Source organism: Berghia stephanieae, chromosome 2 (assembly GCF_034508935.2).
Source record: "Berghia stephanieae isolate SIO BIC M18660-M18661 chromosome 2, UCSD_Bste_1.3, whole genome shotgun sequence".
In the NCBI taxonomy this organism is placed as follows: Eukaryota; Metazoa; Mollusca; class Gastropoda; order Nudibranchia; family Aeolidiidae; genus Berghia; species Berghia stephanieae.
The window spans coordinates 30,555,952-30,573,451 of NC_088361.1; the positions used below are offsets into that span (position 1 = coordinate 30,555,952).

Genomic DNA, 17,500 nt, shown 5'->3' on the forward strand with positions numbered 1-17,500 from the left:
TATATGTCTAGTAATTATTTTTTTTTATCTAGTTCTTTTCCGGTTTTACATCTTCTGTAGTTGTTATAAACAAAAATATTCACCGCAATATTTTATAAAATAGAGATTTTATATGTGTTCTTAAAGAGTATTTGAACATAATACAAACCAACTCAAAATTTGTTACGACTTAAAATTCGCTATTTTCATCCGGGCTTCTCTCTATACCCTATCATGTTTCTCATCCTTACGCTCTCACCCCCATCCCCATTTTAAAGACTTTTTTGCAGTTACATACTTTTACTCTACACACACATACGCACACACACACACACACACACACACACACACACATATATACACAAGCACATACATATTCTCTCCATTCCCTCCCCCCCCCCCCTCTCTCTCTCTCTCTCTCTCTCTCTCTCTCTCTCTCTCTCTCTCTCTCTCTCTCTCTCTCTCTCTCTCTCTCTCTCTCTCTCTCTCTCTCTCTCTCTCTCTCTCTCTCTCTCCCCCTCCCGTTTTTTAAAAATTAATTTCTTTTTCTCCCCGCCTTCCTTTTCATGCGCCTCTTCTTGCATCCACACCCGACGCCCCCCCCCCCCCCCCCCCCCCCCTTACATTTACATTGTTTCCACATTTGACGAAATGTGATATTTTGTAAATCTACATATTTGTGTTTGCTTTTTGTCTTCTGACGAAGGCCAAAGACCGAAACGTTGTTTGTTTTGTGTTGTTCCCTTATATATGAAATAGTCAAAAAGGTTTCTAGGTTCATCTTTGCATGCAGTAGTACCATGACTGCACAGTACTTGCAACGCACCGTCATCAATTCCCCTGACCGTGTGTTTAATGGCATAATAACATTCGGATTCCTTCACGTACCTGAGAGACAGGTGATGAATGATCCTCCCCTGAGACTTGGTACCATTAACCATCAGGCTCTGGTTCAGTCAGTCACTCCATGCCACAGAATCTGTACTCCATCCAGCAATCTAACATTGCTACGCACAACGTTAAAACGAATATTATTATTTTAGACAGAACGTTTGGTGTGTGTGTGTGTGTGTGTGTGTGTGTGTGTGTGTGTGTGTGTGTGTGTGTGTGTGTGTTTCTGTGTTTGTGTTTTACTTTAATGTTTAAAGTTGTTATTTTTTTCATTGGAGGATAAAAATTGCCCGTAACTCGTTTAAAAGTCTTTGAATCCTGATTATTCAATAGAGGAGGATATGGACGTCTTTGAAGTTTCATATAAGATATTTTGTATTGTTGTATATCGTCTTAATCTACGGATAAGTAGAGAGCGGTGGGGGTTCCTAAAGCCTGGGATCGTGAAAATACCAACGCAAGAGTGATAATGGATAGGCTATGGATGGGAATACTACAGACAATGGACGTTTCGGATACTAACCCTTCGTCAGCACAACGATAAACAGATGAACGTGGAAAACACGTTCATTTGTTTATTGCTGTGCTGACGAAGGATTTGTACCCGAAACGTCCATTGTATGTATTGTTCCCATCTGACGCCTTTCCATTATCTCTCTGTCGTTGATCTATCGATGTAATAATAATAGAAAGTACATGGACGGTCTACACGTTTTCTGGTTAAAGTAAGAAAAAATGCGTCTTGTTGGTTTACGACATTTCTACCTTCAACATAATGATGAGTGTGAAATATTACAATGTACCGGTTGCACCCAGTTCATTGTATTTACCATTTTATTTACCAGACGGAATTTATTTACCAGACGTCAAGTTGAAACCTTGTTAACTTATAATATTCTTCCACTACCGTATTTACTTTTGAAGGCGAGATGACTTAATGGCTAATAAGGCATTGCCGCTATGACCTGAGTGATATGATTGTAGTCCCTCTCCTTTATTCTCGTGGTTGATTTTTTTCCTTGTACTAGATTATTAACCATTAATTATTATTATGTTCACTTGGAACACCATGGGTGATACCCCTTGACGGAAGTTGTAGGAGTGTATGTTTCAAAAAGACGCCCGCCAGACAACATGTACTGTATAAAATGGGAAATAAGCTTCCGTATGGCCTCTAAAGAGAATGTAGTTATGAAATATAACTTGTGAAGCGCATTGAAGTTGGGAAGTACATAGTTTTGACCTATAATTATATAATTGATCATATTTATTTATTAATCTGTTCCTATCTTTTTTAAAAGTTGTTAACTTATGTCTTTGATGTTTCTCAGATCCTGTAAAAAGTTCAAAGAACTTCCCTATTCTTTTAATCAAGAGCTCAACTTGTCCCACCTTTTAGCTGCCACAGAGGGGTTTCCCCCCCCCCCCCCCCCCCCCCCCCCCTCTTTTCCTGTTTTTTGTTTTTGTTTCAAAGCCTTTCCTTCCATCTGAACACTTCAATTAAAGATGAAAGACTGTACGAATGACTCATAAAAGGGTTTGCTTGGTATCATCTCTCTCTCTCTCTCTCTCTCTCTCTCTCTCTCTCTCTCTCTCTCTCTCTCTCTCTCTCTCTCTCTCTCTCTCTCTCTCTCTCTCTCTCTCTCACTCTCTCTCTCAATCTATCTATCTATCTATCTATCTCTCTCTCTCTCTCTCTCTCTCTCTCTCTCTCTCTCTCTCTCTCTATATATATATATATATATATATATATATATATTATATATATATATATATATATATATATATATATATGCATCTGTCTTCTTTCTTTCGGTCTTACTTACCTACCCACCTATATAATATGTGACTGTCTAGCTATCGGTCCATTAATATGTCTCTCTCTCTCTCTCTCTCTCTCTCTCTCTCTCTCTCTCTCTCTCTCTCTCTCTCTTGCTTTTATACTTTTATTTATTTCTCCCTCTCCCCACTCCCTCTCTCTCTCTCTCTCTCTCTTTCTTTCTCTCTCTCTTTCTCTCTCTCTCTTTCTCTCTCTCTCTCTCTCTCTCTCCCTCTCTCTCTCTCTCCCTTTTAACACACACGGCCCTTCTTCCTTTGCTAGCAATATAAGGCGAAACAAAAGAAAAAGATAAATAGAACCAAACAAAAAAAACAAATGTTGTGTTTTAATGACAAACGCCTCCTGCGGATCATATTACCCCCTGGCATTATTTACATAATCTTATCGTTTTCCATTTATAACAATATTTATATTTATTTAATGCTATTTGTCAGGCGATATACAAGATTACATCCCGATTCCAGAAAACTAAACACTCCGTTTTCTCCCTAACTGCCTTTATCTGCCCTTATCTATATTTTGTTGGGGGTTTTTTTATTATTTTTTTTTTGTTTTGTTTTTGTTTTGGTTATGTTATGTTATTATGTTTTGTTATGCCTTTTTCGTGTTTGTTTTTTTTACATTAGCCGTCTATAATTTATTTTGGTTTCATTTTCTTATTTTTACATTACATTACTTGAGTATTCTGCTTGTTACAGTGACTAAACACCATTTCTAATTTTTGTTCGGAAGTCCCTTATTTACTTGAATATTGTATATTAAAGTGACTCGAAGTCGTCAAAATGTCAAGCTTGGAGCCTCAGAGAGTCAATAAGATCCTAACAGTCAGTAAGATTCTCTCATGAGGTCGCATTTTAAACACTTTTCAACTTTTATCAATTGTGAAGTCAAAGTTGTTTTGTTTTTTTTGTTTTGTTTTTTTTTTTTTTGTTTGTTATTTTGTTAGGCCAAAATTAGAAGGAAAAAAAAAGTGTTTTGTCAATGTATGGCCGTTTTGAGCTGACAAAAATAATTCCCTGGCACATGTGGGTCTCATGATGTGAAAAACCTTGGAATACGGTGTTATCTCCGATAAAGGAGAAATTAGATGGATTCTTGGGTCAAGTTCAAGACCAGACAGATTCCTATGCGCTGCCGTACTGTGAAAAAAATTATAATCAAACACCACATTTTAAATATTTTGGTTAGAAAACTCGTCCTCTAATATCGATTGATTAAAATGACCCTCATCGTGACAAAAAAAAAAAAACCCCAAAAAACTCTCAAAACTGGACCTCCTGGAAGTTTTTACATTTAGATTTCAAGAACAAGAAATTCATAATATGTACAACGAACTCAACCCCCACACCCTTCAATCTTATCAAGAAGTCTACGCATAAAGACAGACCACTTTTTAATTTTTTTTAAAGGCAACCTTTAACTTCAGTTCGTATCGTTTGATTAAGAAGACCCCAACTTGTCAAATTATCAGAAACCTTTGACGTTAAGAATGATCGAATTGACTTTAAAGTTTTAAGACTTTTCGTCAAGTTGAGGGTCGTCGTTGTCCAATAAACCAAATAAAATTTTCATGGCCAAAATGAAAAAAAAAAGTCCTTAGTCATTTTGCGACATAATATTTTACTAATATTAATTTCTTAGATTCTGTCTTATTTTAAACAAATCAAACAGTTCATTATTGTTTCCCAACAGGCGACTCCGGCTATGACCGTGTCAGACCTTTGTCCTACACAGAAGCTCATCTGGTCATCATCTGCTTCGCAATTGATGACCCATCCTCTATGGACGAAGTAACGTCGAAGGTAAATCCTGCACTACATTTACAAAGAATTGCTTTTAAATCGATTATTGAATTGAATTTCAATTTGGACAGAATTAATTATCTTCCTATATCTACCGTTGAGTTGGATTTCTTGCCATTTGGCCAGAAAATAGATTTTCTTCTTACGTCAATCATTGAGTTGGTTTTCTTTATGGCAGGAAAAAAAATTATTAATAAAAATCGATAAACTGAATTTCATTTTGACTGGAAAATGTCTACGTCATATATCCATAGATTACGATGACCTTCAATTTGTGAAATATATTTTAAACGGAATCTTCTTTGAAGACTTTTTGGACAAGTTGGCAGGAAAGGAGGGGTGGGGGGGGGGGGGGGGGGTCATCTCCGTTTGTTGATATATGACGTAAATATATTTTTTTTAGTTCGATAGGTTTAAGAGTTAACTTAATTGGATAGAAAGGAGAAAAAAACAGCCTCTAATAATATGTGATACAATATTGTTTAAATGTTTGCTCATATTACTATGCCATTTATTTACACGTGTTTATAATTCCTGTAACTCCTGCTATATTTACACCTGCATTTTGTCCCTTACTTCTCCAGTGGTACCCTGAAATCCGAGAGTACTGTCCGAATCAACCGGTCATGCTTGTGGGCTGCAAGTCAGACAGGCGTAACGAGATCAAAGCAATGCCGGCCGGTGCCGCCAAACCTGCATTTGTCACATATGATCAGGTAATCAAACGTCTTTTTTTTTACTTTCCATTAACTCATACCCCTCCCCCCCCCCCCCCCCCCCCCCCCCCCCCCTTCCCCAATAACGTCACAATACAAGGCAACGAAAACCAAAAGAATGTGGAAAGTTAATTGTCGTTACTATTGCTTAAGGTAACAAATAATGATTCCATCTATTGCTGTATTGAATGCAAATCATATATCGTTTTCTTTTGGTAGTAGTCTCCTTGTGTTATAGCTTTTTTTTTTTATCAGTGCCAGGCCATGAATTTACGAAGACTACCCATTATTTTGTAAAGGATAAGGTTGTGTTGTAGATTGTCACTTCTTGCTTTGTAAAGGATAAGGTTGTGTTGTAGATTGTCACTTCTTGCTTTGTAAAGTATAAGGTTGTGTTGTAGATTGTCACTTCTTGCTTTGTAAAGGATAAGGTTGTGTTGTAGATTGTCACTTCTTGCTTTGTAAAGGATAAGGTTGTGTTGTAGATTGTCACTTCTTGCTTTGTAAAGGATAAGGTTGTGTTGTAGATTGTCACTTCTTGCTTTGTAAAGGATAAGGTTGTGTTGTAGATTGTCACTTCTTGCTTTGTAAAGGATAAGGTTTTGTTGTAGATTGTCACTTCTTGCTTTGTAAAGGATAAGGTTGTGTTGTAGATTGTCACTTCTTGCTTTGTAAAGGATCAGGTTGTGTTGTAGATTGTCACTTCTTGCTTTGTAAAGGATAAGGTTGTGTTGTAGATTGTCACTTCTTGCTTTGTAAAGGATAAGGTTGTGTTGTAGATTGTCACTTCTTGCTTTGTAAAGGATAAGGTTGTGTTGTAGATTGTCACTTCTTGCTTTGTAAAGGATAAGGTTGTGTTGTAGATTGTCACTTCTTGCTTTGTAAAGGATAAGGTTGTGTTGTAGATTGTCACTTCTTGCTTTGTAAAGGATAAGGTTGTGTTGTAGATTGTCACTTCTTGCTTTGTAAAGGATAAGGTTGTGTTGTAGATTGTCACTTCTTGCACAAAGCCAATATCATGTACAATAAATCATGTCCACCAGGAGACCGACTGTACCTCTATTTGTTTATCCCAATCCAACCGGAAGTAACTCTTGTACACATCTTTTTGATTTGATATCACAACAAAGTGACAATAACCTGTACTGTCGCCATGCGCTGACAAAACACCTTCCTCCACTTTTAGTCAGAAAGACTTTTATTTCCTTTATCGATTTTAAACCTGAGACATGAATGATCAGTTCTTTAGAGATATTGCGACCCACCACGTCAAACCGGTATTATATAAAAGTGAATCACATGCAAAATAAAAAGTGATTTTAAAGTTTATATGACCAGAAATAACACATTTTTATTTTTATTCTTTAAAATGGCTATCTATCTATTGTCTAAAATGAAACATGTGCGTAATACAAATTTCACACCTTTAGTCATAAATTCATTTCCTAGCAACGAAACCAACCCCAATCTGATACCGTTTTAGGCGGTAGGTCATAATATATTAAAGACTTTTTGAGGAAAAAAAAGTGAATGTCATTTCATCCAATCGATATAAGGGAGGGACAGCTTTTATGAAATTTGTATTTTGTCGTTTTTTCGGCAGAGTTGGTCATTTGTGTTATCTTTCAAGTGGATATTATCCAAATGGTTGTAATATGTAGACGAAGGGTTGACAGATAACACTGTTCTGCCTTACTCTGGAAAAACCCATATTTTAAAATTTAGCCAGAAAACTCATCCTTCAAATATCGATCGATTTAATTGACCCTCATCTTGGCAAAAAAATTCTGCGAAATCCCAGGTTTGCGAGTTTTTTTTTTGCCAAGATGAGGGTCATTTAAATCGTTTGATATAATTTGAAGGACGACTTTTCTGGCTAAATTTTAAAATATGGGTTTTTCCAGAGTATGGCAGTAACTGTTGTGTATGCAGTATAAATATGGCGGAAACCCTTCATTCCCAAACATTGACAAAACCACATTTTTCACTTTGGCAAGAAAACTTATACTTCGAACATCTATCGATTAAGGTTAACCACCAGAATGTCAAAAAGCCTTCATCCAGAGAGTTCAAATCATGTGAATCTGAGTTTGAGATTCCAGAATTTTCGACAAGTTTGGGCCGTTTTAATATCGAAATATGAAGTAAAGTGATGCGCATAAAATGTCAACAAAGCTCAGTGGTCAAGTTCGTATGAAATTTCAATTTGAGAAAAGAAATATACAAGATTGTCACTCAATTTTCCAGGGATTTACTTATGAAAAAATACTCATTTTTTACATTATCACATTGAAGCTAATCTGACACAGGCGTGGGCTGAGAAAATCAGTTGTTGCTTTCAGATAGAGGCGCACCTCTCTCGTAACAGTTGTTGTTTTTCTCTCCCAAATTGAAGAAATGAGTTTAGCCAGTGTATGGCGGACACCCTCCAGTGGTCAAGTGGTGGTCATCCATCGCCCAGGGGAGCTAACCCAGCGGGTGGTTTGTTTGTCCACGACTTGACATGGGTCAGTTAGACACCTTGCTGATAATGGCCAGACACCGGACATAACACTTGTCAGGACAGCTTGTATTGTGGTTACAAGTGGATGTACGACAATGACCAGCCATGAATGACCAGTACTTCATAGTTGTTCATTTGAGATAATCCATGTTTTAAAAAACGATATAAAAACGCACGTTTGTATTGCGGGTTTCAGCATATGATGCAAAATGATCTGAGGCGTTTATCACCCATTTTATTTCCTGTCAAGTCAAGAGAAATAATTTTTTAATTTTCATTATAAGTTGTCTATAAGCTGCCAATTTTTGTCGGGGATTCAGGGAGTGTTCTAAAAATTAGGAATTAGGAAGGCTGTTCGAAAAGATGTTTTATAGAATAGACTTTAATTATTCAGCAGTTTCACGCAGTGTTAAAAATAGCTAATACACACATACGCGCGTACACGCATACACACATTCACACACACACACACACACACACACACACACACACATATATATATATATATATACACACATACATACATACATACATACATACATACATACATACATACATACATACACACACACACACACACACACACACACGAGAAAAGACACCTATTTGTTTAGGGTTTATTCAGGAATATTCCAGATTTTCTCCTGGCCTCAAAGTAAACACGTACCCCATATCACTGTGCAAACAATGTTTACATTATTGAGATCCCAGTAACACGGTGATCCTTGTTGAAAGGGGGATATTTAAATATTTTATATGATTAAAATGATGATGATGATGATGATAACGATGATGATGATGATGATAACGATGATGATGATGATGATGGTAATGATGATGATGATGATGATAACGATGATGATGCTGATGATGATGATGATGATGATGATGATGGTAATGATGACGATGACAACAACGACGACTTCAAAGCAGTTTATTTACCTTCTCCCGGTTTTCATGTCTTGATACTCCCATCCTATATTCAATATTTCAAATGTACGTCATGGAAGCCACTTGGTTTTATTACAATACATTGTGGTGGCCATAATCATTGTCGAGGCCATAATAATTGCTTTAAGAAAATAACAAAACTGATGTCGATGAAAAACAACCAGTATTGAATGTAAAATTAGATGATCACATCAATCAACTTTAGCATTACAGTCCGTACGGAGACTAAAAACTCTTTTAAAAATAGAGATTTAGCCAGAAAACTTTTACTTTATACTTCGTTAAATTAAGATGTCCCCCAACCTGTTACAGACGTCTCAAACACGACTTTTTATTTGAAAACTCTTCATGACAAATTTAGGGTTATCTTTGAATAGATCAACTACTAATAGCAATAACAGTTTTCTTGTTAAAATGTTTTAAAATGTGGTTTGGGAGCGTCAGAATGGATGCATGTCTGTGTGTATGTATGTGAGTGTGTGTGTGTGTGTATGTGTGAGTGTGTGTGTATATATATATGTGTGTGTGTGTTTGTGTGTGTTGGAGGGGGTGGGAATGGATCATGAAGAATGAATATGAATGAATGAATCAATGTGTGAATGAGGGACAGAATAATTGCATGAATGAATGAATGAATGAATGGGCGGAACATGTTTTGAATGTTTCAAAACATAATTATCAGGCCTGCAAGCGACGACATCCATGAAAGAAAGACTTGACGGGGGTCTTTAACCAGTTAATTGTGATGCTCTAGAAAGACACGTATTTAAAAATTTGGCTAGACAACTCGTCCTTCAAATATCGATCGGTTTAAATGGCCCTCTTCTTGGCAAAAACTCTAAAATCTGAGAATTAAGGAAGACCTCGCTTGGTCCCAGGTTTGAGAGTTTTTACGGAGATGAGGGTCAATTAAATCAATCGGTATTATATTTGTAGTGAGTTTTCTGGTCAAATTTTAAAATATGTGTCTTTCCAGATTACGGAAATTAACTGGTTAACTGTTGTACACTGACAAAGCACCTTTTAAAAACTTTAACTTGAAATATTGATGGTCAAAACTTCTTAAGTTGCGGTTTCTACGTCGTTGAAGTGTTCAACTTAAAATTTTTTGAGAAGTTGAAGGCCGTTTTAATCAATTGAGATTTGCATGATTTTACTGTAAAAAAAAATAAAAATAAAAAAAAAAAAAAATTCTGTCAAAATTTTAAAACGATGTTTTCTTAGTTTGCGGTACTGTTATGTCTGCGATTCGGTTGAACAATTGAGAACATTAGCAATGTTATTATTATTATTATTATTATTATTATTATTATTATTATTATTATTATTATATTATTATTATTATTATTATTATTATTATTATTATTATTATTATTATTATTATTATTATTATTATTATTATCAGGCTGCAAGTTGGTGGCGTTTTTATTTTATATTTTAAAAGATTCAATCGTTGTATGCACACAATAATTCTTATCTGGTTGAGTCAGCAAACTTGATCAACAGCTAAAGAGACTCTCCAATTGGGTTGGATGGTTGTTGTCAATATCTCGTCTTGTCGTCCCTGGGACTCAGTCCGAAGATAAACATGAAAAAAAAAACTATTTTTATATTCATAATATTAAATGGCCGCGCATCAAGAAGATGTACGGCGGTTCACTTTAAGATAGACTGCCTGCAAAAAACAATCCAACGAAACAACAAAACAAACAGGAAAAAAAAAACAATTGATAAAATTTGGTCGGATATCATTTTCTCCTAAATAAAAACAGATGTAATATGTATATGGAATAAATTGCTACATGATCATGAAATAATACTTAAATTGAAATATTTAGTCAGAATGTCATTTGACTCGTGTTGAAGGATTTCCTCGGCCACCACACGTTTATGTGTAGCGATTATCCAGGGGTTTTTTTAACCGTATAATCCTAAAGTTTTACAATATTCATTACTCCTGACTCGAGTTGATTTCTCGCCATATATTCCAGGTTTAACGTATCCTTTTTTTTCTTCATCCTCAGGGTTTAAAAATTGCTAAACAAATCAAAGCTCTGGTCTACTCAGAGACCTCGTCCAGGTCCTCCCAAAGAAGTGTCAATGACGTCATGGAAGTGGCCGCCCTCTCTTCTGCAGGATCCAAGAACGGCTCCACCACTTGCAGCAGCGGCACCACGACTACGACCAGCAACGGAAGCACGGCCAGTCGCGCTACCACCGCCAGCAGCAACAGCAGTAGTAATGGAAGCACGGTTGGGGCGGAAAGTCCAAACTTCAGACGTCAGAGGTCATTCATTCGTCGGAAAAGATTCACCGGAATGGCTGAGGCAAAAGTTCAGTTACGAAAGGAGGCGGCGAAAAGTTGCTCTGTGATGTGAATCGCTCTTCTGCCAAATGGTGATAATGACTTGATTATAATGTGTTCAGTTAAAAATTTCAATATACCTTATGTCCCTACTGAAATACCGATATGGCCTTTTGGAGGAGATTCTACGTTGTTCTTAGTACGAAACAAATTGATCATTTGCATCGTCAAACAAGCCGTTAACAGCCTGAACTCTTCGCTGCTGTGATAAAAGAGGGATATTCCAAAGACAATGCAAAAACACTGGAACCAAGTCATGTTTGAAATGTTTTCGAATTGTTTGCATGGCTCTCACAACGGTTCTCCTGCAGAGCCTTCCGAGTTCAGACTAAACATATTAATATTATGATATTCGTTTTTGGAAAAAAAAAGTATTGAGTGTTGCTTTTGATAAGAGTCAGTGCCTTTTATTTTCTCTTTATAAGAATTATTAAAGTAAATATTTATTGTATACCATGGATCCTTGATAAGACTTGAAGTGGTAAAATAAACACGAGGAAATCCTGTACACCCAAAAACTACAAAATGTGACCTACTGACTCAAACGGGTATGATGTTGGAGTGAAACATGCACTAAAACAATAATTTAGAATAAATTGAATTCGAAATAACAAGAAATTAAATTAGAGATGTCAATGTTTTGCAGTTTAAAAACCGATATTTATTCATTCCCTTCAATGAAGAGTAAATACATAAAACTTAAATTATGTCTTATTTTGGACTACATATTTCATTTTCAACATCTCAAACAGTGATTGGGTAGCTGGGTCTGTTAGATCTTGTGGAAAGTACTTTGCGATAGACTAGCTTCCTATCCAAAGGATAGCAAGCAATTGCTAATGTCCGTTTCACGCCCAATGGCTCTGAAGGACTTTTTAAAAAATCTCAAGTTAATCCCAACAAAGTACCATTTTGAGAGGGTGGGTCACAATTTTAAAATATAAGATATGATAAGAAGTGATTATGTAATGCTAATAGAGGAAGCATCGCCATATGTGATGCAATGCAACACTTTTCTTAGTTTGCACTTATAGTAGTATTTTTCATTGTCATGTTTACTTAAAACCGTCCAAATAAGGGTGGGACGAAACATTGTATCTATTACATACAAACAGACATTTTAAAGAGGTGCGTTTTATAGTGTGATATCTCTGCTGTAAACAATCTACTCAACACTTAAATACCTGAAAAGGTTTATCTATTCAGAGAAGAATTATCAAGGGAATATGATGATTTGTTTCTTGTATTTTTCTAGCTTTTTTTTTTTTTTTTGATCGACAAATCTCGTAAAGTCGATTTTTCTACGTTTTGAAATTTTCCATCCCTGAGATAAATTGAATTGTAAATTTATTTCAAGCATCAATGATGGGCACACGAATTTCCTTAGGTTTGTGTGAATTTGGATCTTAAATATGATAAAATAATAGACCAAATTAAATGAGAAATTTTAGGGAAAATAATCCTCACTATCTCAATATGGAAAAAAACGGAGTTAGGGAGTTTTGGAAAACCACTCTACATATTATGCAAACATATTCAGAGTTTTATCGTGAGCCAGTCAGTGTCTGCTCTTCAATGATTAATATTTATAATGAAAACAAACAAAAACAAATGCTCACTCTGATGGAATTTCTTCCCCTTGCCTACTTAAGCTTTTGTGATTGTATTGCCGATCTGTGCTTGATTTTTTGTGTTAATTTTGATATGTTGTAATACTGATAATGAGTTGTTTGAAATACATTCATTATCAGCAATGATGTACGAACAGATTGATTGGTCACTATCGACTAATCTATACGATTATCTGAACCATAAGTTGGGTAACTTGGATATAGTGGGTCTATTTGACCGAGTCGGGTAATTTATTTATATCAGCCAACTTTTTAATTTTGTTCTAAAATTATTTTTCCCCCAAAAAAAATTATTTTACGAATTTATGAAATCAATGCTTTAAACATAAAGCATAAGTGAGATTTCACTTACAGTAAGGGTAATTTGTGCGCTTTGATTGTGTGTATATATGTTTGTGTGTGTGTGTGTGTGTGTGTGCGTTTGTATGGTCAATATTGACCCAGATGACCAAAGTAATCTCACAGTTTAATATTGTACTCACGATTGCCAGTTTGGCGTTCAGGCCATAATATGCCGTACTCTGAAATAAAAACAGACAACAAAACAAGTATTTAAGAATTTAGCCAGAAAACTTATCCTTAAAATATCAATTGATTTAAATGACCACCATCTTGCCAACCCCCCCCCCCCCCCCCCCCCCCCCCCCCCAAAAAAAAAAAAACAAAACAAAACAAAACAAAAAAAAACGCTCAAACCTGGGACTTTACTGAAGTTGCAGGTTTGAGAGTTTTTGACAAGATGATGGTCATTTTAATAAATCGATATTTGAAGACCGAGTTTTCTGGGCAAAATTGTTTAATGTTTTATTTTTAAAAGAATGGTAGAACTTTCTTAACTCACAACTGTTGTTTATCCACCTTATTTCAACTAACACTTAATATATGACTCATAGCTTCAATCTAGTAGTAGATGAGAAAAGAAACTTGTTTAAATTCAAAATTATCAGACTTAGAGAACATTTCAATATTTTGAAATTTAAGAAACAAAACTTAAATCTCCTCGGGAATAGCATTTATTGTAAGTCTTATTTTATGATATTAGCTTAAAATTCAGTTTAAAGCATTGGGTTAATCTCAACGTAATACTGTGTTGAGACAATCGATCACGTATTAAAAAAAAAGCCATTTATAGTGGAGGTAAAGTCTTGTTATGTTTGACGCATGGATTGAAAAAAAAAACTGGTATGACATATTACTGTACTGGGTTCAACTCAATGCTGAAAATTAAATATTATGGAGAGATAGATGAATATTGTGATATATTCATATAAATTAAATTCATGAATATTCTTATACATTTACATTTAATGGAGTTTTTTTTTTTCATCCCGAGGTAAATGTTTTTTAAAAGGTGATTTTTCACCATCTGTTCATATAGATTGAATTTTTAATTGTTTATTTGTATGCCTTAGAATAATAGAAAGTTACTGTGAAGACGACGCAATTTTAGCGACCTTTAGCAATGCTGATCAACGCGACGTAAGACGACGTGATCCGGTGAGAGTTTGTCGCCAATTTATTTACGTGTCATGTGATATGACCAGCGAGTTGATCATGTTGCTAAACGTCGCTTCTCCCGGACTTGCAACCCATTATATTAATATTATATCAATCATACCATGATAGTTGGTCATTAGATAGACCTTGACACATGTTCTGTATTACTTTACTAACACTCGACACCTTTCGCAACCCAAAACGTAAGGAGTATCTCGTTAATATCACATGATCAACGGAATGCCATATCTACCCGGCCATTTGGCCATCTAATGATTAACAGTGGTTGGTATATTAGCTGTAAGAAAGAAAAAAAAAAAAAACCCACACACACAAGACGACATAACAATGAACGTTTCGTGTTCAAAACTGTTCTTCAGATGACAAAGTAAACACTTGGCTTAAGTTTAAAATGCAGTGCGTACGGGTACTGTAAAGAAACAGTAGATCATTTCTGAATGGTGTTTTGTTATTCGAAAAAGAGGAGCTTTGCCTCGAAATGTTCATAGTTGTATATTTTGGGGTCTTTTTTTTTCTTAATTGCATCCGCTGCATTGAATCCATTTTTTTCAACGTTAAATGATTTTATTTTATTTTCCTTTTTATTTTTTTACTCGAACGTTTCGGTGATTTACTTTTAAATAAGAATTTTTGTACATACATAACGTTGATCATGGAGTGAAGTCAATTGGTTTTGATGTATCTGTATGTGCATGTATGTATGTATGTTTGTGTATGTGTGTGTGGGCGGGGGGGGGGGGGGGGGTGTTTGTGTGTGTGCGTGTGTGTGTTGGATATTTATTGTAAGTGTTTGGTTTTGCCGATTTGTATGGTGGGTGTTAGTGTGAGACATTAATGATACATGCTGCGTGTTGTTTTTAAAAACACAGTCTATGCAGTGTTAATCAAATAGCACATAGGCCTACTGTGTTATTGAAAATAAAACACGGCAGTATAGTAGGAACACGTGAATATCGTTTTTACCTAATCAATCAGTAAATGTATTATATGTTAAACTTTACTGCTTTTTGATTGGCTGGTACAAACAAAAGGGATAAAGGGCCCGTTGTTAACTGCTACAGAATGTCTTTATGAGGATATCCTCATACCTTATCACTAAAATGTATGTAGGAATATCAACCAATTGTGCTGTACATTGATAAAAAGAAAAACATCATATTTTTTACGTTTTGGCCAGAAAATGTTAACTTCAAAATTCAATCGATTTTGATGAAACCCAACTTGTGAAAAAGTCTCAAACCTGAGACGTTAATCAATTATTTTTAAAGTAAAATTAAACAAGGTTTGAGTTTTTTTGGATAAGTCGGAGGTCATCTTTATCAATCGATATTACGGTTAAGTTTTCTGGCAAAAATAAATTTGGTAAAAAATGCATTAATCCAGTGTATTCGCCCTGTTGGGTGTTTGTGTGGGTGGAGAAATGGAATAACCTGAAGTATTAAGTTAATTTAATCATTAATTTATTTACTGTCAAAACTTGCAATGACGCAATGACGTCTTAAAACAAGTGCCTAGCCTTGTTGCTGTCAATATAATATCCGGCATCTCATTGATCGTTTTCCAACTTATCATCATCATCATCATCATCATCATCATCATCATCATCATCGTCAACAACAACAACAACTTTTAAATGCCATTTTCTTTCACCATTCTCATTTCCTCTTCCCGTCGTGTTCACGACAACTCACAACTCTATCACCTCATTGCCTTTACAGTTTTGTAACTTCATTCAAACTAGTCAATGTTTATTTATGACGAATTTTTGACAATTCAGATCTTTGTTACATTGAACAATAAAAGAATATATGAAATATTTCACAATATGTTTATTCTTATTTTGTATGACTGCATGTATACGGGGCGATTACTTTAACAGTTTGGATTTCCCTTAGATCGCGGGACTTAAGCTCACCCATGGTATTAGTCAGAAAGGTCACCTTTACTGTGTCTTCTTTCCCCCTCTATCTAATTTTATAGACCCAATGAATATTCATATGGCCTTGTCCGAGAGAAAGCGTCCCCGCACATGCGCAGTCGGTTAAAAAGAGAAATCGTCGTTTTTTCATTCGCTTGGATTTAAATATTCTTTGGTTCTTTATTTTGGTTCGGAATGAGATTCTTGGCTTTTTTTTGGGGGGGGCGGGGGGGGGGGGGGGGGGGGGGGGGGGGTTGCCATGGCCCTGGCTTGAATCCTTGACTGAGAGTGAAACTATTGTCCACTCAGCAATGGAAACCAGAGATAAACTTATGGCTCTGAAGGACCACCATATACTGCAAAGTCACTAATGGGAACCTTGAATCAAAGCGCTTTACAACAGGTCCAAAGCCAGCAACAACAATAAATAATTTAGGACGTGACGCCTAAAGAACGCTGTTTCATTTTTTTCTCGGCAAAGACAACGCTGTTAACGACCAGGTATGCATTTTACACTTTCATTTTATAGAATGTAAGAAAATAACTTTCTCGAAGGACCCAGCATTACGCCGCTTTGGGCGGGACTGGAACTCGAATCAGATAGGTCAGTAACTGAATGTCATACGACAACACAACAAATCCACGCGAAGCCTTGTGGTATAAGATCTGGAAGAATGCACTTAGAAATAAATCAGTCTATTTAGAATGTGACCAGCAGTATCTGGCTTCACGGAAAAGACACTATGCTAAACTTATACCTGGATAGGTCGTGGTATGATTTTCTATACCCATAATATTTCCATGTTGCCCCTTACTCTTGAATTTCTTGACTTGTCTTGAATTAGATAACTTGGCTTAGTCTGGAGCTTTCGTATAGTCGTTGCCCGTAAGGGATGCAGTCGGAGATGAGCTATTCAAGATTGCATTTCTTCAATGTCAGTCATCGCTCTAGAGATAAAACGTTCGCGTTCGGTCGCTTCAACAACTAAAAACGTGTGAGTTACACTCACTTTGCTATGGTAATACAAGAGACTGACTGGGAGTAAATTTCTAAATGGAGGACAAGACGGACCGGAGAGGAAAATGAATGCACTCAATTTGCAGCCTTAGGAAAATTGAAATCTCAAAATGATCAGAAAGCAGAGGCAATTAGAATTAGATACTTTGAATTTCAGAAAACTAAACAACTGTGATTCTGTTAAATGAAAGCGAGATGACCGAGTGGATAAGGCTCTGCATTCCCATACGAGGGTCCTGGGGTTGAGCGCCACTGCTGTCACTATCACGTTTATTATTGAGCAAGAAACTTATAGCCTATTACTCACTTTGTGATGCTGTACTGCGGCTGACTCCAGGGTTATCTCGGTTTCTTCTCGTGATAGACTC

The 17,500-nt window shown here is 35.9% G+C and overlaps 1 protein-coding gene across 2 annotated transcripts in view; it reads left to right on the forward strand.

The window, feature by feature from the left end:
- The window catches only part of LOC144964696 (uncharacterized), a 34,419-nt gene extending 20,784 nt beyond the window's left edge, over positions 1 to 13,635 (forward strand). For both annotated transcript variants that reach the window (XM_078899223.1, XM_078899224.1), the window contains exons 4-6: positions 4,403 to 4,512; positions 5,097 to 5,228; positions 10,707 to 13,635. In XM_078899223.1, coding sequence (XP_078755349.1) covers positions 4,403 to 4,512; positions 5,097 to 5,228; positions 10,707 to 11,060 — 596 coding nt within the window. In that variant the 3' untranslated portion in view covers positions 11,061 to 13,635. The remainder of the gene's footprint in view (positions 1 to 4,402; positions 4,513 to 5,096; positions 5,229 to 10,706) is intronic.
- The last annotated feature ends 3,865 nt before the right edge of the window (positions 13,636 to 17,500 follow it).